Source organism: Aquarana catesbeiana, linkage group LG01, assembly GCF_042186555.1.
Source record: "Aquarana catesbeiana isolate 2022-GZ linkage group LG01, ASM4218655v1, whole genome shotgun sequence".
In the NCBI taxonomy this organism is placed as follows: domain Eukaryota; kingdom Metazoa; phylum Chordata; class Amphibia; order Anura; family Ranidae; genus Aquarana; species Aquarana catesbeiana.
The window spans coordinates 718880703-718904178 of NC_133324.1; the positions used below are offsets into that span (position 1 = coordinate 718880703).

The following is a 23476-nucleotide window of genomic DNA, read 5'->3' on the forward strand; positions in this document are numbered from 1 at the left end:
TCTGGTCGTCCCAAACATCTTCCATATAAGGATTATGGAGGCCACTGTGCTCTTAGGAACCTTAAGTGCAGCAGAAATTTTTTTGTAACCTTGGCCAGATCTGTGCCTTGCCACAATTCTGTCTCTGAGCTCTTCAGGCAGTTCCTTTGACCTCATGATTCTCATTTGCTCTGACATGCACTGTGAGCTGTAAGGTCTTATATAGACAGGTGTGTGGCTTTTCTAATCAAGTCCAATCAGTATAATCAAACACAGCTGGACTCAAATGAAGGTGTAGAACCATCTCAAGGATGATCAGAAGAAATGGACAGCACCTGAGTTAAATATATGAGTGTCACAGCAAAGGGTCTGAATACTTAGGACCATGTGATATTTCAGTGTTTTTTTTTTTTTAATAAATCTGCAAAAATGTCAAAAATTCTGTGTTTTTCTGTCAATATGGGGTGTTGTGTGTACATTAATGAGGAAAATAAAATGAGCTTAAATGATTTTAGCAAATGCCTGCAAGATAACAAAGAGTGAAAAATGTAAGGGGGTCTGAATACTTTCTGTCTCCACCGTATATATGAAACTCTGTTTATAACACGCAAAGTAATAGCCAAGGTATGGATGCAGGCTCCGCCCCCCACATTACGGGAATGGAAGGAGGAGGTTAATGTTACACTACCATTTAAAAAACTGGTCTACGCCCATAGGGGATGCACTCACAAGTATTCTAAAGTATGGGATAGATGGCTGGAAAACGTGTATAAAAACGCCCAAACCTTGCAATCAGCCTAAATTGAACTATAGTAGGGTACTACTATCACCTACAGATACAGTACTCTAGAACCTTGCATAGGTATTTAATTGAATCAGGATATAGAAAGTGTTTATGCAAATATTAACTACGCCTATGCAAACCTGTGACTTGAGATGTATGTACAATGTATATTGCACTGAATGCTTTGTGAACTATACTTTTATTTACATATGGAATCAAATGCATTGTAAACTGTGCTTTATCCAAATAAAGTTGGCTTTTTCCAATTAAAAAAAAAAACATGACTGGATGGGGCTCCGCCTGCCCTTCCATGTCATTCATTCACAGAATTCTGTGAATGTGAAAACTTACAGCTTTTGTGCAAGGCATGCGCAATCTTACTTGAATATTGGTGTGCTTTGTGTATTTCTTCCAGATCTGAGCAATAATTCAGTGTGAAACTTTGTGAAACTTTATTACAGGAAGCCCAGCTGTGCAGGAGCTTCCTGTAATAAAAATGAGCCACCACTACTCTCTCCGTAATCTGATAATTGTCAGGCTATTGTCATTATTTAACAGGATTTATATAGCTCCAACAGTTTACACAGCGCTTTACAATGTAGAGGGAGGCAGTTCTATTACAATACAGTTGAATACAGAATGAATAGGAGGGCCCTGCTCATGGAGCTTACAATCTAAAGGAAAGGGGAGGTGGCACAAAAGGTAATGACTCCGGGAGAGGATCTGATGGAGGTGACTCGGTACAGTCCTTAGGTTAAAGTGGGGTAAGATTCCCTGAATAAGTGAGTTTTTAGGGATCGCCTAAAGGCAGAGAGGGTAAGGGCTGACTGGACATACTGGGGCAGGGAGTTCCAGAAGATGGGAGAGGCTCTGGAGAAGTCCTAGAGGCAAGCATGGGAGAAAGTAACAAGGGATCTAAAGAGCAGGAGGTCCTGGGAGGAGCAGAGAGTATGATTTGGGCAATATCTGCAGATGAAATTGGTGATGTTGTGGATGGCCTTGTATGTTGTGGTTAGTATTTAGAATGTTATATGTTGGGGTAAGGGAAGTCAGTGAAGGCATTGTCAGAGAGAGAGGAGCAGCAGTCACAAGTCGGTTAGTAAGGTGTATTAGTCTAGCAGCAGCACCTTTTGCAATCATTTAAAATAGAAGTTTGGCATTATTCTTATTTTTTTTAAGAATCATACTTACCTAGGTGGAGGCACTGTTGGTGCAATGCTGCATCTGTCCCCCGCCGGCTCTAACACTGAGAACCGAACAATCAAACACCACTGATCGCTCGGTTTTGACAGCTCCGTGAGCAGAGAGCTGGTGACTGTCAGTCACCGGCTCTCTGCTCTGCCTCCCCCATGCTCACTGGAGCGCTGGGCTGTGGAGGGGGTGGGAGCGGCTGGCTCAGGCTTTCAGTGGCTCGCTGAGAGGCTGAACCAGGTGCTGGTCCAGGGTTGTGGGCGAATCCCAACCATATTGTCGTGATCTTGCCCCAGCCTGGTTCTTTGACATCAGCTGACAGCATGCTTCAGCCCACTGTCTGCTGAAGACTGGTCACAGGAGTGCAGAACAATCTGTACTCCTGTGATCCACAGGAGAAGTACAGCCAAAGAAGCTTTGGCTGTACTTCTCATTTTACCCAAAGTGGTTGTAAAGTATAATAAAAAAAAACAAACACAATATACTTACCTGCCCTGTGCAATGGTATTGCACAGAGTTGCCCCTTACCTCTTCTCCTGGAGTCCAACGCCAGCACTGTCCGCTCCTCCTCTTCTGTCTGCTCCCATAGCAAACCGCTTGCTGTGGGGACAAATGTGCGGGCTCACTCCCAACAAGCCAGGCTGTGTGCATCCAAAGCTCACAGGATTTGAATGACAGCAGCAGAAGCCAATGCCTCCCACTGTTGCCTCTGTGTTTCTTTCTGTGTGAGGAGAGGGACATAGACAATCACTGCTGCAGATGGGCACAGCGCTGGATCGAGATAGGACTCAGGTAAGCATTTAGGGAGGAGAGGGGGATCTGAGACATTTTTTATCCTAATGCAGGGAATGCATTATGGTAAAAAAATCTCCTGGCTTTGGAACCACTTAAGCATCACATTATACAAGATAGAAAAAACTTTGAAAAAATAAAATAACCTTTTTCTAAATAATGTAAGAAACAGAGATATTTATTTAATAATATGAAATAATAATGTGAAGTTCAAGCATAGTCGAAGGCAAAACTTTTTTTTAGTTTTGGATAGAGTGGAAAGAGATAGTTACCTTTTAGGTTTTTATTGCTATGTCCCGGTTTGAGAGATTTATCCTCTATATTTGTCCTGTTTACTGTTATCACCGAAAGTAAAAATTAAAAAAAATTCCCAATTTTGGGTTGTCCTCAGAAAAGAAAGCTTCCTAAGGGGACACTAGTTCTGGTGACAACCAGGATTCCCTCACTTTGTAGGGCTTTCCTTTCACTTCCTGTTTTGGCTATGGGACAGAAAGTGAAGGGAAAATTCCACAATAAGACTCAGATGGTAAAAAAAAAAATACAGAGGTAATAACCCTTCCTATCCAGAATTTAAAAAAAAGTTTTGCCTTTAGTTCTACTTCAAGTTTCAGCTGCACTTTTTGTATGTGTTGGTTGTACACCTGATTGTTTCATGTTGTTTCATTGCAGCATATTTTGCCAGCCTGGTGGGAAAATGTAGAATAAAGCACAAGGTGATACCTCCTGCTGTCAATGGGCCTCCAGAGTTCGAGAGAACCTTCAGAGCACAGTATGTGAATATATTATACACAGATACCATAGTATATGCTTACTACCCACGTGGAATAGTAAACGAGTGAAAAATTTGGTAACAAATCATCCAAAGTGGAATCAAATATGAACCCTGGGAATAAGATACATTGTACCCTTGTAGTGACCCCCCTACACTACAAGGGGTAAATGCTCTTTAAGTCTAGGGGTGCAGCAAATTAATATATCCCTGGTTCTGGCAGGCTGCAGTGCTGTACTCAAGCTTCAGGTGGGATGTAGGTGGTCCTTCTGGGTCATAATGCACAGTGCAGAGCTATTAACCCAGCAATGTACATAAGGAGGCAAGCCTGCAACTGCGGCCCTAAGCTGCTTAAGTTGGGTAGACGCTAGTCAGTTTTCAAAACGAAAATTCGTATGAAGATTCGTACGACAATTCTCAGTACATCTGATGGCTTTACCAATGTCGTTTAACCACCTCAATACCAGTCACTTTTACCACCTTCCTGGCCAGGCCAATTTTCAGCTTTCAGCGCTGTCACACTTTGAATGACAATTGCGCAGTCATGCAACACTGTACCCAAATTAAATTTGAATCATTTTTTTTATTTTTTTTAGCTTTGTTTTGGTGGCATTTAATCACCACTGGGTTTTTTTATTTTTTGCTAAATAAGCAAAAAAAACAAAAACTTTGGAAAAAAAACGCGTTGTTCTTTATTTCTGTTATAAAATTTTGCAAATATATAATATTTCTTCATAAATTTAGGACAAAATGTATTCTAGTACATTTTTTTTGTGTGAAAATAACCCAAATCAGTGTATATTATTTAGTCTTTAAGAAAGTTATAGAGTCCACAAACTATGGTATATATCTAAAAATCGATCAATCCTGATGTACTGACGGTCTATCTAATTTCCTGAGGCCCTGAAATGTCAGAACAGTACAAATATCCCCCTTTTTGGAAAGTAGACAGTCCAGGTATTTAGTAAGAGGTATGGCACGTTTTTTGAAGTTGTAATTTTTTGTCACAATTTTTTGGAAAATTAAGAAATTTTTAAAAAATTCACAATTTTTTTGTTTACATACTGTCACCAGTGCAGTACAGCATTATCATATAATTGGTGTGGTGGTGATCAGGGACACTGACTGGTGACAGTATGTAAATCTTTTTTTTTTTCATTTTTCTTCCTTATTTTACTTTTTTTTTTAATGATTTTTTTTTAACATACTGTGACTAGAGCAATACCATGTAACACTGTACTACTCTAGGGAAGTGATCAGTTTTTTTTTCTTTTCTACATATTATGATTGTTCACACCACTGAATTTCACTGGTATAAACAACCATCTTTACAATTGAAACTGATTCATTCAGTGTCTTTTGTTGGGATTAGCTTTGATTGGCCACAGCTAAGTACACGGTACTTAGAAGGGCTGTGATTGGCCCTGTCTGTACTATGTGATCACTGTGATCAATCACAGCAAGCAACACAATTGTACACAATGGATGGCATGAAAGGAAGCCATCCATTTTTTACAGTTGTCATGTGATCTGCTGTAATTGGTCACAGCGATCACATGGTACCGGCAGCGGGCCGGTACACTGATCCGATGGACACAGCCGGTGATAGATCTTGCTGCACGGCCACGTGCGAGGCACGATTCGGGAGGACGTCTACCTGGATCAACGACTTGTTACAAGTAGTTCAAAACTTGGTTTCTTCTAACATTCGATTTTGGAATGAATGTAATTTCCTGAACAAAAACCACCTATACTGTTAGAAATTTTTTTGCTCGAGAAACATTTTTTCTCACCACTGCGATTAATTATAGACATTGATTTTGGCCCAATGACGATTAGAAAGCCAAATGAACGTTCTTAAAACAAAAATTTTGGTTTGAAAATCTACTAGGGTATTCCCAGCTTTAAAGAGTTGAACTGTTGAGATAAAAAAACTCTAGCCCAATCACTATTTATCTCACAAATTTAACCAAGTTTTCATATATCTATTTATATCCCTGTTGCTGCTTGCATCAACAAGTGCTCCACACACCTCTAATCATATATATCGAAATACAGTGCAGAGCTGCTTTCCACCTCCTATACCATTAATCTAATTATCTACATGTCATACAAAATCAAAATACTGGTAAAAAAAAAACCCAACGTGCTGAAAAAGCTTCACATTAAATATTAGTACCACCACATTAAAAGTCATTAAAGTCATTAAAATCCCACTTTAAATCAAAAGTCCTTTTTGTGGGGAGCCAATGGCTGCTCTGCTATCAATCTATCCAATCAGGACCCGAGACACTGGCAGGAGCTGGTGTGCTCGTCCCCGTCGCTGGAAAGACCGGGCTCAGGTAAGTAAAAGGGGGTCTCTGGGGGGGCTGCTCACACGAGGTTTTTTTACCTTAATGCATAGAATACATTCAGGTGAAAAAGCTTGAGGGTTTACTACCCATTTAATATGCATGGATTGAGGAACCCTGCCTAGACCAGAAGTAAGGTATTATAAGGTACAAGGCGTCTGACAATTTTGCCGCACAGCTTGTTTTGTTAAAAGAATTAAAAAAATAACTGGGCAGATCACCAAATAAAAATAACAACTGGTAAGATGCAATATATTACGTTTGTTTTTGGGTTCAATACTGCTTTAAAAGGAGGTAAGCCTAAATGATTTTGCCTTTAGGAAAATAACACGTAAACACCAAAAAATAACCAATAAAATATGTATCACCTGTAAATCTTTCGAAAAAAATGTCAAAATAAAAACATAGAGAAAATAGCATTGATAGACTACCGTATATTAAATGATCCAAAATCATTTTCTTTCCGTCGGCAGCAATACGTAAAAGTGACACTTATAAAGGTGCCTATACAAATTGGATTAGTGCTGCACAGCTGGTGTCTCAATGTCCTCATGCGGTCCTTTTTGTCTCCTCTTGCTGCCTCTGGGTAAAAATGTCATTTTGTTTATGAATTTTCTTTCCTCTTTTCACTCTCAGCTCTGTTGGTGGAGAATAAGGTGAAAGCCTGTAATTCATTCATGTTAGACATCACTGTTGCTGTGATATTAATGTGGTCTCTCCAAATGCCACTAGTTTATTTCAAGGCATTAATGTCAATTACTAAACAGTATTACCACTACTGCTTTTCATCTATCTAAGCATGTTGGCTGGCACATTAACCCCTCTGTTTATCTTTCTTTTAAATTGTAACAAGACGGTGTTTGGGTTCAAGAACCACACATGTGGCTCATAAAGTGAGCCTAGGTTCAGTCATATGTGGTGTGGGAAACACAGCAATCCCTACGCACTTCCCGCACCGCATTGTAATCGCACTGTGTTTGCGATCCGCTGTGGGTGTCATTACAAAGTTGATGACACTCTAAACGCATCGCAAACACAGTGTGGATTGCCTGCATCGGATGGCATGGTACAAAAACACTATGCTATCCATTTGAAGTGCAGTTCCAAAAATGGTGCCTGCACTTCTTTGGTGTGATGCGGTGCTATTTGAGTCCATTGCAAAATCGCACCGCACTGAATCACATGTGAATTGCACAGGGATGGGGTGCTTGTCCTGCGCAACTCACATGCGGGTTATAGTGGGAACCGGGGCTAAAGGATATCCTTATTCTTAAGAATAAGCCATACACATCTACTAACTAATGGCCCTGTAATCTATTTTTTCCCTAAATCATTCTGAGTGTGTTTATCTGCCTCTCTGTGTAGAAATAAATACTCAAGCACTGAGATGAAATAAATGAGAAATAATTATAAGATTAAGCTGCAATCAATCAAAAAGTGTTTCAGGCACCAATTATGGATATTATACAAATATCGATGCGCTCTAATCAAAAATATCACCTTGTGCACAAATCACTTAATTTTTGTGAATAACGCCAAACATTAAAAATTACAAATAAAATGTGAACGATGTGTCAGCACTCATCAATTAGAACTTTGGTGAGAAATAAATATTGACAGATAAGATGACAAATAAAATGTGAAATAATAATGCGACTGGAAAAAAATAAGAGCAATAATCACCAAGTGAAATAATCTCTACTAAGGGCAATCGTCACCCATTAATTCATCAGTCATTTATAATAGCATCGTGACGGTTTTGAACTTTAGAGGGTTAATTTCCAGCCTGAGCATCAGCCTGCACTGCTCAAAGATTTCAGAATATCTTTTTTCAGGTTTAAAAAGAATGATGATTTGCGCTCAGTTTCAATTGCTTTCAAGCAGACAAGTCATGTAAAAAAGAAACAAAAGTATCATTGCGCAGAGATCAACAAAGAATGCAGCCTAGGTTAACACAAAAACCGATACACTCACATATCCTAGCATGTGTTAAGGCATGAAAGAAAACAGTCAGCCGCTACGAGCGCAACTCCTCCAAAAGCCGCTACTGCTGTACTAAGATCTTGAAACAGCAGTGCTTGTCACTAGCTCCTCCCACGCGTTACGCCGCAGACCACGTGACTTTCTCAAGGAGTGAGTTGTGCACAAGGTGATATTTTTGATTAGAGCGCATCAATATTTGTATATTATCTCCCTCTTTGTACCATCCTCCGTGAGCTCTTAGGCCCCTTTCACACTGGGGTGGTGGGTGCGTCGGCGGTAAAGCTTTACCGTCAATTTCGCTGAGCTATTCAGCCACTAGTGGGGCGCTTTTACCCCCCGCTAGCCGCCAAGAAAGGGTTAGAACCAGCCGAGAAAGGGTTAAAACCACCCGCAAAGCGCTGCTATAGCTGCGCTTTGCTGGCGGTATAGCCGTGCTGCCCATTCGTTTCAATGGGCAGGAGCGGTGGAGGAGCGTTATACACACCGCCTCTTCACCGCCCCAAAGATGCTGCTAGCAGGACTTTTTTTTACCATTCTGCCTGCGCACCGTTCCAGTGTGAAAGCCCTCAGGGCTTTCACATTGGAGAGACAGGAGCAGCTCTTTCAGGGCACTTTGCAGGTGCTATTTTTAGTGTTGCACCAAGTAAATAGATACCCAATATGCCAAACCTTAAAAATATGTGTGCTGGTGAAATAGCAACAAACTTTAGTATCCTATATTTTCTATAGGCAATGCTTCAAAAGCCCCCTATAGGTCATCAGTTTAGTGTTACGGAGGAGGTCTTGTGCTAGAATTATTGCTTTCACTCCGGCGTGTGCGGCGATATGTAACATGTGTATCAACGTTTTCACACATTTAAGTCCGTACGTGCGTATATGTGAAGGTGGGGTCCGCAACATTTTTTTGGGGGGGGATTTTTTGTGCTTGGGTGTAAGTTAATTTTTTTGCAAAAAAAAAAATAAAATTATTTGTTTTTTACTCTACTTTTTTTTTTTTTCATCACATAGGAGACAAAAAGTCCCCTATGTGATGATTTTTAGGTGACAGGTTCTCTTTATTGGGACATGCAGGGTCTAAAAGACCCTGCATGTCTTCTTTGGACTCCACTTAATGTTTTGCAACGCAGATCACATTGCAAACCATTCCTTTCCGGCTGAGCTAGCCGAGGACATCTAGATGCTGAGCTGGAAGTGACATCACAGACGTCACATTCCGGGTCACAGCAAGAAGGGGAGGAGAGCGGATGTGAGTCTGCTTTTCTTCTTCCCCCGCAGCCTCCGACACCCGCCCTCTCTCTCCCTGGCTTGCAGATGGGCAAGCGGTACCCAGCAAGCATGGTACACCCCGGTACCTGGGGTGTATGAGAGCAATCGGACAGCAGCGCTGCTGCCCGAATGCTTTCACCTGACAGGCAGGAGTCTGCCTGTCAGTTTCACACACAATCCTAGTATGGACCTGGCAGCGAAAGGGTTAAACCTTTCTTTTCCCCCTCATTTCCATTTGTTTGGCATAAAAAGTGCAATGTTACTTGCAGTCATGTGTACTTCTCTATGCACACTTTAAAACTCATAGTCCCTATTCCCTATTCCAACTCAGGAATGAGCAAGCTAGCGTGACTACGTTCCTACATACAGTGGGACTATGGAAAACAAAAGTGGTCACTCTCTAACAAGAAGTCAGGAATTTGGAGAATTGGAGGAGGCTGACAGCAAAAGAAGGTACATACAGTATTTAAGTTAACAAAAAAATCCAGGCATCAGCATGTTGTACATAGATATATTGGTTTAACTTGGTCCAAAGTAGCATTTTTTTTTTAAATACTGTCACCAGTCAGTGTCCCTGGTCACCGCCACATCAGCTATATGATGATGCTGTACCTCACTGGTGACAGGTTGGACTTGATGGACTTGTGTCTTTTTTCAACCTCACCTACTACGTAACTATGTAACTATGCATGTACATTTTTAAAAAAATTAATGTGAAAAACATTTTTTTATCCTTAATTTTCCAAAAAATTACAACTTTAAAAAACTTGCCATGCCTCTTACTATATATCTCAGACTGTATACTTTCCAAAAAGGTAATTTGGGGGGTATTTGTACTGTCCTGGTGTTTTCAGTTCTCAAGATATATACTGTATACCATAGTTTGTGGACTCTATAATTTTCCTACAGACTAAATAATATACACTAATTTGGGCTATTTTCATCAAAGAAATGTAGCAGAATACATTGTGTTCTACATTTTTGAAGAAAGATTATTTATTTGCAAAATCGTGTAACAAAAACAAAGAAAAGCGTTTTTTTTTTCAAAATTTTTGGCCTTTTGTAGTTTATTTAGCAAAAAAAAAAAAAAAAAAAAAAACAGTGGTGATTAAATAAAAACCAAAAGAAAGGTCTATTTGTGTGAAAAAAATATAACATTTTCATATGGGTACAGCGTTGCATGAATGCGTAATTTTCATTCAAATTGCGAAACGCTGAAAGCTGAAAATTGGCCTGGGCAGGAAGGGGGGTAAAAGTGCCGGTATTTAAATGGTTAAAGTACACTTATTCCAAGATATTTCTAAATTGGATATTTTTAACAGACAGCAAAAGAGCTATAAAACAAGCCCTCAGTGACATCTGTAATTGCAGGCTAAATCCTCATGATGGGATATAACTTCCAACTCACTTAATAGCAGGGCTTTTTTTCTCAGAAAATGCGGGTGCAGGAACTCAACCACGACCCCCCAAAACTCCCCTCCCACCACACACACCCTCCAAACCGGATCAAATAGTGAGTGTGGTCAAATTTCACTAACAGTGGGAGGGTCTTAAAGGGGCATTAAAAAACAGGAGTGCATTATGTACAGTGTGCAGAGTTCGAAGGGGTTCTCACAGAGTGCAGAGTTCAGGGGTGCACTACATGCAGAGTTCGAGGGTGCATTACATGCAGAGTGCAGAGTTCAAGAGTGCGCTGCATACAGAGTGCAGAGTTTAGGGGTGCAATACATGCAGAGTTCAAGGGTGCACTACATGCAGAGTTCAAGGGTGTATTACATACAGAGTGCAGAGTTCAAAGATGCACTGCATACAGAGTGTAGAGTTTATGGGTGCATTACATGCAGAGTTTGAGGGTGTTTTACATACAGGGTGCAGAGTTCAAGGGTACGCTGCATACAGAGTGTAGAGTTTATGGGTGCATTACATGCAGAGTTTGAGGGTGAGTTACATACAGAGTGCAGAGTTCAAGGGTACACTGCATAGAGAGTGCAGAATTCAGGGATGCACTTCATGCGGAGTTTGAGGATGCATTACCTACAGAGTGCAGAGTTTAAGAGTGTGCTACACACAGAGTGCAGAGTTCAGTCTTCTTCCACAGCTGCTTACCTCTGCATCTCCCATCCACATCTCACTTTCACCCCTCTTCAGTTCTGACCTCTGCATGCAACCTCCCCTCCTCTAAAGTGCCACCATCTTCCATATGTCTTACTTTTGTTGCTGTATTAAACTGAAGCACCCAGCCAGCTCTAGTACCTCCCTGCACACTATAGGTGGCTCCTCGTCTCTCACCTGTAGGGAGATCTGCAGTTCCATTGTGACCCATCATGCACTCTGCAGATCTGTGGAAGACAAGCTATCACTGGTAAACACAGAAGCCGGACTTCTGTGTTTACCAGTGATAGTGGTGATCAGGGAGCAGAGGGCCTGAGCCAGAGGTAGTGGAAATGGGTTCCACCGAGTTTCAGCTGAAAAAAAAGCTCCGCCTAATAGACTTATGAAACAAAATCATGGCAATTTTAGTGTTAGATAATGCTAAATTATTTGAATGGGTGCTTTCATTTTAAAACTGTTCAGTAATGCATTGACATGCATTGCATTACGTCTTCGAAAAATTCTTTGTAAATTGACTTGAACTCAACACCTAAAATGTACCGTTGCAATGGACTGAACTGAAATCTTTCTACTATCACTGCATTCTTCTTGTGCTATAAAAAGCTGAAAATGTATAACCCCCACATCTGGTTGGAACAAGCCCCTAGGTGATCAACCTGGCATGCTCTGAATAGGTATTTATTGAGAACAATGACATCTTACAGAGGATTTCCAGGCTGGTGGATCACTCCAGTTCTGGAGGTCCTTAGTGTTACCAACTATGCTAAAAACATTTTTATTGTGCAAAATCCCTTGGCCCTAGAGCAATGTAGTGTAGTAGTTTGGAACAGCCTGCTAGCTAGTCAGTTGTTTAGTAAAGTTTAGGCATATACTAGCAATGGTACTGTACTGTGAATGTGAAATTGCACAAGACGGTCAAAGGATTACAAGCTGCCTATGTTAACATATCACTATCTATTCACTAACTATATATATAGTGCATTACTTCATGTTGGACTTTTGCTCTGAGAATGAAAAAAACAACATTGTCACATGAGAAATAAGAAGCACATTACAATGCTGCCAATTATTATTGTACACTGTAGGTTTCATATTTTAGATTCAGTTCTATAAAGGTTTTATTAAAGAACTACAGATAACATGATACCAAATTACCAAAAGAAAATTTCAGTGATCCTGACAGCAACATAACCACAGAAGCTGCCGTCAGAAAATGTATGTATCATTTACAAACAAAATAATAATCTCTGAACTGGAATATTATAACTTCACCGCTAACATGTCTTTAAACACTTGAATTGTGTATATATAGATACAACTTTTTCCAGTATTGGATAGAGTATGGAAGGGTTAAAACCCCTGCCATTTTTTTTTCTGTCTATGTACCATTGGGGAAAATTCCCTTCACTTCCTGTCCCAGAGAAGCAACAAGAAGCAAGAGGAAATCTCCCTGAGAGGGATTTCCCTCTTAGACAGTTGTCCTCAGAACAGTGTCCTTATTGAAAGATTTTCCCCGACCTTTAGTTCTGGAGACAGTGCTAAAGTTTTGTAATTTCCCTGATTCTTTCTCCATGACAATGGTCACCAGAACAAATACAGGGGTGAATCTTCCCAGTGGGGACACAAAAAGTTATAGATTGACAGTGGGTCTAACCTGTAGGGGCATCAATTGGTATTGCCTTTAGTAAACCATGCACGAGACAGATACCCAGAAACAGTCCTGTCCTTTTTTCAGCAAGGCACCAAACAAATACAGTTTTCAGTGCAGGTGAGCTTTGTACAGCAAGTCCATATCATAACACCAACACAACATCTGCTTGTCCGAGCCACTAATTAATATCAGGTCAGTTCCTGGGTTACAGGGTGCTCTCTAATAAGTTCCCCAAAATAAACAGGCTGCACTTTTTAGTTTTCTCTCAGCACTCAGCCCTTTCACCCAAAAACAGGTTCCTACAGGAGACAGACTGTGAGATCTGTGAGAGAGCACTGGGCGTAAGCAGTTTTATATCAGATGGCAGTTTTTTACAGCTGAAACTTTGTCCTACCAGGCTCCACACATGCTCATGAATGGACATTAGGCCTTGTCAGGAGTGATCAATTACACTTTGTTCACAAGGTCTTGTCTAATCAGTTCATACCATGAAGTGCCATGGGAAAACCAAGCCCTGCAACCTTATAGGCTAGGGTCACACTTGCCCGCAGTCTGTGGGTGCAGGAATCGCACCTGTTCCAGACAAATTGTGCTGCTCCTAAGAGACGTGAGGGCTTGCCATTCATTCTGAATGGTACCCCCATGCATCTTAGGCCATGGCGCGTTTTTGTGGAACCGCAGCAAAATCGCGACCACGTTTTTAAAAAGGCGCATGCACCTTTTTCCTGTGGGAAACATGGGCACATCAGTCCATTCAAACGAATGGGCTGCCGTGTCCAAGCAAACGTGGGCCACACGGTCCGCAATAGTGTGAACCTAGCCATACAGCGGAAGACAGTGTCATAATTGCCTCTTTAGATTTGTAGTTACCATGTGGCTGGACAATGATCAACTATCCCATCAGTCATTTGAGTTGAGAACTGACATAAACACACTGGCAACTGTGACAGTTATCATCAGAGGCTTGCCTTGTTTTGGTGGGTATATCGATGCGTTTAGCCAGAAATACAGAACACTGTGGCAGAGAAGTAACCCCCTGCTACATGGCTATCAGGTACTATGTAGACCTAGGAATAAAGGCTTATTTCCATACCAAGCTCCACAAAGCCTCTGGGATCCATAACCAAGAACATCATTTATTAAGTTTCACATATACACTATCCACAACCCTGTCAGCCATTGCCTCAAATCTATTCCTACTCTATCAAAAAAAACTGAAAACTTTTTTTTTTATAGAGATACACTTTAACTGATTACAAAAATTGCTATGCTATCACTAGCCACCAAGATTGGCCCTATTTCAAATATTCACAGAATATATCCACAGAAGGCAAGATTTTTATATTTTTATGTGTAGGAAAGTGAGTAATTTATTTATCTACATGATTTCAGTTCAAGCAATTTGCCTTTGCTGGAAGGCAACAGCCTATGTGGAAGGCCTGTGTAATATATTGGTGCTCTATAAATATGGGTAATAAATCAAGTTATGCCGTTTGGCCATGACCCTCATTATACCAGCTGTATAAACTGGACATGCCCTGAGCACATCTAGCTGCATTTGTGGCCTGCCCAACACTCATTACACCCAGTAATTATTGTAGGATCCTCCTAATAGGAATTTATCCAGATATCACAGTCTCAATGCACAGACAAGGAAATGGGCCTTTTATGTTATTGTTTCAGCGTTGTGTGTCCTGAAGAGAAATAAGACAATTTAAATTTTTACGCTGCAAGTTACAGCACACTACACCACATTATACACCATGAAATAAAAATTTGTTTCATTTCAATAAAGTTAAAAAAAAATAAATAAATAAAGGTAAACAGTGTGATGCGTTGCAACACCAAGCACACTGCCCCTACACAATGCACAATGCTTGCGGGTGTGAATGGGCCCTTAATGTAGTATACCTAAGCACAACATAACATGACAATAAACAGATTTTTTTTCAAATTATGGATTTGTAACAATGGATTTATTTTCTTGCAGACAAAACTGTATTGAATTCTATGGGCTATTTTTGATTGACCTTTGGACTGCGGGTTTCTTCTTCAACCAAGGTAAATTCTATGTATGCTTACATAATTTGTATCTGATTTTAAAAGCATTCATCTCAATCTCATAACATTATAAAAAAAGAAAGAATAGCAAAGAATTATACATTGGTGGTAGAGTTTGGTATGACTGTGAACATATCAAAATAAAAGAAGATGCTATGGCTTTAGTTCCCATACTTTCCTTTCTTTACTGCATTATGGGAGGGAGGCACATGCTCTGCTCCTCTCAGATTTTGCCATGACTGAGATAGAGAAATGTGGAGGGGCACTGTGAATGTGAAAATTAGTGGGTCAGGGCTGGTCTTTAACCACTTGCCCTCCGGAAGGTTTACCCCCCTTCATGATCAGGCCATTTTGTGCGATACGGCACTATGTTACTTTAACTGACAATTGTGCGGTCGTGCAATGCTGTACCCAAATAAAAATGATGTCTTTTTTCCTTTGGATGGTATTTGATCACCTCTGCAGTTTTACATTTTTTGCGATATAAACAAAAAAAGACTGACCATTTAAAAAAGAAAAACTTTCTGCTATAAAACACATCCAATAAAAAAATGGAAAAAAAATCACATTCCTTCATCTATTGAGGCCAATATGTATTCTGCTACATTATTTTGGTAAAAAAAAATCTCAATAAGTGTACATTGATTGGTTTGCGCAAAAGTTATAGCATCTGTTATTTTTTTTACTAGTAATAGCGGCAATCAGCGACTTCAGGACTGCGACATTGCGGCAGACAAATTGGACACTAAGTGACACTTTTTGGGGACCAGTGACATTAATACAGTGATCAGTGCTAAACATATGCACTGTCACTGTACTAATGACACTGGCAGGGAAGGGGTTAACATCAGGGACGCTCAAAGGGTTAAATGTGTGCCTAGAGGGTGCTTGCTAACTGTGTGGGAGGTGCTTTTATTGTGGGAAGGCAGAGCTCTGTGCCCCTGCATTGTAGGAACACAGGATCCACGCCTTCCCTTCTCACAGAACGGCAATCTGCCTTGTTTAGATAGGCAGATCGCTGTTCTGCCTGTCTTCCAAACAATGGGCGGGTCCTGGTGGACATCCTGTCTGCCAGACCCGCTGATTGGCTCCTGCTGTGTCCAAACACAGGGAAAGCGAGTCAGCAGAAGCGTGCGTGCGCACCACAGACCCAGACGCGCAGGATCGGGTACAGGTACCTGTTCCTGCCCAGGGGAGCCGCTTTGCTGCCGTACATTTACATATATGGTCGGCAAGCATTTAAAGTGTATTTCAACTTGTGCAGCCAAATTGGGTTAACACCTACTTTATATTTGTTAGCATAACACTTTTTTAAAGATGCTCTATTCTGGACCCTCCAGCAAGGAAAAATCCTATATAGTTCTTTGTTTATGAAGGGGATGAGCAGCTGTGTGTACTGTGCGGGCAGATCTTCATTATCGATTGTAACTAGATTTCAGAACTGTCTGTTCTAACAAAGGATTGATGGTTTAGAGCAGGGGTGCCCAACCTTTTGAAGAGCGAGGGCCACTTAAGTGACTTGGTAACCAGTCGCGGGCCACAATGAGCAGAGCGGCGATGTCAGGTCCGTGCCCACTTTGCATATGCAGAGCGGACACAGACACAGCCCGCTCTACTCTATGGGCCCTCTGATTCGATCCGCCCAGATGGAAGGGGACCAATCCCCTTCTCTTTTTGGAGGTAGGCGGGTGTAAATGAACACAAGTCTGTTTACATCTGCCACTCCACAGAGGTGAATGGATGGACCGATTGTGTGAAAGGGGCCTAAGGCTGCTATCACACTGTTATGCCCCGTACACATGGTCGGACATTAATCGAACATTCCGACAACAAAATCCTAGGATTTTTTCCGACGGATGTTGGCTCCAACTTGTCTTGCATACACACGGTCACACAAAGTTGTCGGAAAATCCGATCGTTCTGAACGTTGTGACGTAAAACACGTAAAAAACGGGGCAGTAGCCAATAGCTTTCATCTCTTTATTTATTCTGAGCATGCGTGGCACTTTGTGCGTCGGATTTGTGTACACACGATCGGAAATTCCGATAACGGATTTTGTTGTCGGAAAATTTTATAGCCTGCTCTCAAACTTTGTGTGTCGGAAAATCCGATGGAAAATGTGTGATGGAGCCTACACACGGTCGGAATTTCTGACAACAAGGTCCTATCACACATTTTCCCTTGGAAAATCCGACCGTGTGTACGGGGCATTAGGCTGCGGATTACCCATGCAAAAAAGGGAGAAGGCTGGTGCCATGGAAGTCGGCTAAAACATTGTTTTATTATAGCATGTGAACAGCAGTAAAAAAAAAAACAACACTTTTCAGCCATCAGGCCTTAATCATGGATAATTGGCTGTGGTTTATCCACACCGCGGGTGCAGCGCAGTGCCCCTGTGGCTTTCCTGCAGGTTCGCTGCACTATGCCATAGACTTCTATTATATCCTGCAGGTGTGGTGCACTTTCTGAAAGCTTCCACAGGTAATAACAGAAGTCTATGCCTCAGTGCAGGTAACCCGCAGGTGTGAAAGCAGCCCAGTAACCACTGCAGAACAGATATGCCAATATGTCTTCCTTGCAGGTATCGCCGACTGTTGCTGTCCCAGGCAGAGTGCATTTGGTATCACTCCACCTGTGATAGGAGCCAGCATTATACAGGCTTATGCGGCTTCATTCACAACACTGATACTCTGGGATGTCGGGTTGGCAATCCATGATCTGAGCTTGCAAACTCGCCATCCCAGAGCAGGAGGTCGCGGGCCACATCAGAGGGCTCCGTGAGCCACATGTGACCCCTGGACCACTGGCTGGGCACCCCAGGTTTAGAGGCTGGGCTTCTTGCATTGGTTGTTATTGAAGACATCAAAAAGGTAAATATTAATTTAATATAAACTGCAACACATAACAAACATAGTGTTTTTTTTTCTTATTTGACTGCAAAAGTGGAAATACTCTTTATTTCTGATTCACACTTCTATGAATCTGATGCAGTTCTAATGCCTTCCAGAACGCATAGATTCACATGTCAAGTGTTCACATAGATGCGGTGCGATTCTGGTGTGGTTAAAAAAAAGGGTCCTACGCGAGTTTAGTGTGGAGCGCTGCGATTTTAAGCTATAGCCTGTAAGAATCGCATCTGAAATGCACAAACTGCACATAAAATCAGTGTGAACCCGGGCTTAAAGAGACTCTATTACTTTGATTAAGCTAAATAATAGAATCTTTTTTTTAAACAAGAAAAAAATCCTGATTAAAAAACATTTTTTTCCCCCCTCTGCATTTACAAATTATCCAGGCACAATATTTTTTATCATCTCTAAACATGATGGCCAACTGAAAATTGTTCATTTTGAATTGGTGGTAACCACCCAAATAAAGGAAATTATGTCACACAGCTTAGCCAGGCATTGCACCTATCGCATACAGCACATATATTAAAGAGGACCTGTACTCTAAAACTTGTGTCCAAAAAAGGCAAGCAGAGGACAAAAAGCTATAAACCAGTATGGCTCATGGTCTACCTGCAGTTGATCTTCCCCTATTACCGACTTACCAAGCCTTTTTCTGCTTTGTTCATCTTGGTGAAAGATGTCAGAACTGCTACCCTGTTGAATGGTGATCTGATGGCTAGTGGGGAATAATCAAGAAGCAACAGGAGAGGTGGAGGAAGCACAGATACACAGATGAAGCCAAAATAGGCACATGCATGCAGTGCCAGTCCTGGATTACAGATTCCTCTCCAGCATGCAGCAAAGGATTGGGCACCTAGGCACCATCACATACCAGGTAGATTAATTTCTGTACAACCACAATACCCATACATGGATCTGAATTCGGCCATTCCCTGCTGAATGGGATGAATTTTGATCCATGCCCGCTTCCACACGGGACTTACTCCATTAATGTCCGCCTGGTCAGCAGGGAATCTGTCCTCTAATTTCTGCTGAGCTCTAATTCCATGGCTGGTCCATTTCTGCTCTGCTTATGCAGAACAAACACAGACAAAGCCTGCTCTCCTCTATGGGCAGTCGGATAAAAACTGACCACCTGTCCAATTACACCCGACTGCCATCCGTTCTGATCCCCCAGACAGATGGGGAACAGATCCCCATCCGTCTGTTTTTAGCAGAAAGAATCGGTCGGATGTAGTTGGGCCTCACCACCGCTCTATAGAGGAGACTGGTGGGTTCGATCGGTCCGCCTGGATGGGTAACAGCTAAGGAAATGTTATCTCTTTTTTTTCTGAGTAACTAGTGACAAGTAGACTAAGGGATGTTGGAAGCAGGAGAGAAGCCATCATCAGACAAAGCAAGGGTATGATTAATGTGTGCGTAGGGAGTAGAAAGAGAGAACTTTGTTTTATGGTGGTAGTGGGCTTAGTACTGCCCATAGGAGATATTGTAAAGGCTGAGCAAAATATAGTCTGGAAAATAGCATTTATACTGAAGTCTGATAATAAAACAAGTTGTTGCCAATGTGCTTCTGTCATTTCAGAAATAGCATCGCTGTTTGGCTTATTGTACATTTATGGCCGTCATGTGTATTTTTTTGGCTATTCGCAGTCTGCTAGGGGCAGGTAAGTTGGCCTCATGATCGTGTAAAGTATTTTATTACCATGTAACTTTTTTACCTTAAACTCTTTAATCATACAAAAATAAAGTAAGTAATAGAATTACTACAATAACTTAATTTTTCTAACATCTCCCTTATGTCACTATCACCAAAAAGCTTTAATTTTGAAAATGTAATTAAATTGAAAAAACTGTTTATGAATCTGGTAATGACAAGGTCAAAACATCCAGATGAAAGTTTAATATAAGGCAACATCAATACAATACATAAGCAGTTCTGGATACGCAAGGATAAAGTGATACACTGCATATCTTCAGCAAAGTACATAATGAGGGATAAAGACATTGTTTTTATATCTATGGAAGTTAAGTTAGCTGAAAAAGGTGTAGGCTATTCTGTACTGAAATCTTATGATCAATAAAAATAAAAATATTTGTGCAACTGGAAATTTCTAAATGAAACCTTGTCCCAGAAATGATCCCCCTATATTGAGATTTATATTGAATGTAAATAAATAAGGTCTGGCTTGCCAATTTAGTGATTCTTTAATGTGTGTCAGACATGGCTAACCCTGGTTTCATTATATTTTTTAGGCTCCATGGATTTGCTTTCTGCAGGTGGGCATTGATATCTCTACTGGTCATGTCTGCAACTGGAGTCACTAACAGTCTAATAGACAAGTACCTCCATCTGAACCTGCTGAAAAAAGTACAGCACCTGACATTAGGATAAAAGAAGAAGACATATGATTACTAACACCTTTTTTTTAAATAGTTTGTATCAACATTTTTTACAGTGAGCAAGTAGAAGATTTAAAGTTAAGTTGGAAAAGGCAGGGCAATGGCGCAACTGTATTTATTAGTTCCTACTATAAAAATAATAGAAGAAGGCATTACATAATATGCACCAAGAATGCATAAATCTCGCCCCTTTTACTTTTTACTTTTTGTATCTTTGGGATAGGAAGTGAAGGGAAATCTTTTCAATGAAGCACTGACGGCAAAAAGGAAACCCCTATCAGGAGTTTTAACTGTTTCCTACTCTAGTCCAGGGATCTTAAAACTACGGCCCTTCAGCTGTTGCGGAACTACGTGTCCCATGAGGCATTGTAAAGCTCTGACATTCACAGACATGACTAGGCATGATGGGAATTGTAGTTCCTGAACTACATGGAGAATTGTAGTTCCATACTACTATGGAGGACCATTGTTTGAAGACTCCTGCTCAAGTCTATCCAAAGTGAAAAAAGGTTTTGACTTTAGATAGACTTTTAGTATGCCAATACCCATCTGTGTATGGGTGCTACCCCACCTAACAGTTAACTATTCAGATACTCAGCAGCCAAAAAGTAAAAATAATTTAGCATCATGATGTGGACTTGTGCTATCATGTGGTTACGAGGCAGTTATTTGTTTTGCCTCTGTACCATATTTGCTGTCTGGAAGGCTAGTGAAGGTGCAGATTTTCTGAAATTGTAAGATATAGTTATGCATGGCTAGGTGTATAAATAATGAAAGCTGGTTTGGGCAGTTTGAATGGCTATGGGCCTATGTCAGTCTTTTGTTTGTCTCAAAGAGGTTTTGCATTTCCATACAAGTCTATGAGAATGCAAAATGTGCTTGAAGCAGGTCATATGTGGGTGACAAGGTGGTCCACTGCGCCTATCAATGAATGATCTCAGAAATATCTTAAATTGATGCCTTTGACACAACCCTAAAGCCCATTGACACAGGCCCTGATTGTTATCAGCTTTCCCAACCAAATCTACATATGGTGGTCTTTATTTTTAGTCTACCATGTGCAAATCCTAATTCTTCATAAAAAGCCTTAATAAGGGACACTAAGTGCAATTATTTGCAAGGACAACGGATAGGCTTACTAAGGCATCTCCCCCCATCCTTCAGCTGGAAAGCATGCCTTTGCCTTGTCAAAGGAAAAGCCAATTTTATAATGAAATGAAATAGCTAACTTGAGATTTTTTATAGCTGAATGATTTGGTTTTCTTTTTGAAATGTTTATTTCACAATGAAATCAGATAAATCAACTAGACTTTTTAAAGTAGATTGTAACTTGTCTGGTACTTTAAGACTGTAACCAGATACCCTATTCAACGTGATCCCAGCAAACAATGTAGAATCAGTTCTTATCTAGAGCTGTCATGAACGACAAGAAAATCTCAAAAAAGTTCAGGCCACGACACTGCCAATACTTTATACGCACTCCCTGCTGTTCCATCTTCCCCCTCAGCCACCAATAAAATGGATCAGCTGGTACTGGAGCTATAAGGACCTGCTACCTAACCCTCTTCATCATGTGACAGTGCTCCATCTTAAAGTGATACCAAACACGCACTGTTTAATTTACATTGTCCCTTCTATTTCTGTATATAGCGGATGGCACTGCAATTATTTTAATTAAAAAAAAATCGAAGTACCTTTTTCCTAATCGATATACAGCTTTCACATGACCCACATCTTTTCCAGCCTGTCTGAAGGGAAACATAAGCAGGAGGAGCTTCTAGTCCTCGGCTGCTGGTCACATGTTCACAATAAAAAAATAGCCTTTGGAATACAGGGTAAAAATAAATAATTAATATCAATAAACGGTTTTAAATTGTCATACAAATATATATTTGAAATAAAATCTTATTTTTTGGCAATAACATGGTGTGGGCGGACTTCTGCCAGTCAAAGGCTATGTCATGCCCCTCCAGCCTGTGTCTTAGAATAAGAGGGAGGTGTAGCCTCCATTAATCTACATATAATATGTCACCCCCATTGTGTTTTGCTGGTTAGTGGGCAAGGAGGAGGAGAAAGGGAGTGGGCTGTCTTTTACCACTGTGTATATGCCCACATGTGTGACTCTATAGTCACATGGGCTGCTCAGATATGATAGGGAGGAAATGCTCATCATAGAAACTCACTGAAAACTGAGCATGTGCAGAGTTGCCACTACAGCTGGAAAATCCCTAGCTGAATTGGGGACATGAACAAAAGGTGGAGATATAGAACAGCAGCATCTCATAGTGACTGAGTGATTATGAACAGCATGTAATACACTATTGATAGTTTTTTATGATGAGGTTTTAGTGACACTTTAATAATTTGCACTGGATATTTTGCAGTGTAGCCATACAGTAGAAGAAGTAGTAGAGGGAACAATGGATAAGGGAATATAAATTGTTCAGGGTGGGCTTTACACAAACATTCGGCAAGGTAGCAGTGTCTCTTTAAAGTAGAATTCCAGGAACCCTAGCTAATTTAAAAACTCCCTCCCACCTCCTAACAGCTATGCTTGCTAGCCTGTGTAAGAAAGATGCATATACTTAGCTGTTTTCATGCCATTTTGGTCTCGTCGCGTGATCCTGTTTCCCTGTGTCAACCAGTACTGCTGCAGGGGAGATGAGGGAGCACCAACAATGGATGGGCCATTGAAACTTATGGGTTATGTCACCACACCAAGCTTTACCAGGTGTTAGGAGGGGGGAGGGGAGTATTGTAAGGTTAGATAGGGTTACCCTGGATTCTACTTTTATATTTTTACTTTTAACTAACATGGATACTTGAATCTGTTTGGATATCAACCTTTTTTCTTCCATTTCAAAACAATACTTTTGCTAAGAGAAGCCGAGGCAGCACAAGGAGATAATCTTGCTCTGCTGTATGCACATGTACCGACAGGGAACATACTGACAGGAGAGTGCAGAGTAAAGCGGGTCCATACACTGCTTAGCAGGATGGGGGAATTCATGTTTTTTTTTATCAATGTGCTGCTGCTCCTTTGATGTCCAATCTACAAGGTGTGGATGGGCAGGTGACAGTACCATATGACTTAACTCTAACAGAGAAAGTGGTGTCACTCACTGTACTGTTGGGTAGAGGTGTATAAGTTAGAAAAGTGGCTGGATAGAACTTTGGAAGATAAAACAGTTTATGTGTGTATTTTGAATGTGTAATCTTAGCCC

At 40.8% G+C, this 23476-nt stretch overlaps 1 protein-coding gene across 1 annotated transcript in view; it reads left to right on the plus strand.

Moving 5' to 3' along the window:
- The window catches only part of LOC141111865 (microsomal glutathione S-transferase 2-like), a 38251-nt gene that overhangs the window by 14390 nt on the left and 385 nt on the right, over positions 1 to 23476 (plus strand). Inside the window, exons 2-5 of the mRNA XM_073604048.1 lie at positions 3416 to 3515; positions 14869 to 14939; positions 19435 to 19516; positions 20106 to 23476. The exon at positions 20106 to 23476 is cut by the window's right edge and continues 385 nt beyond it. Of these exons, the coding sequence (XP_073460149.1) occupies positions 3416 to 3515; positions 14869 to 14939; positions 19435 to 19516; positions 20106 to 20244 (392 nt within the window). The 3' untranslated portion in view covers positions 20245 to 23476. The remainder of the gene's footprint in view (positions 1 to 3415; positions 3516 to 14868; positions 14940 to 19434; positions 19517 to 20105) is intronic.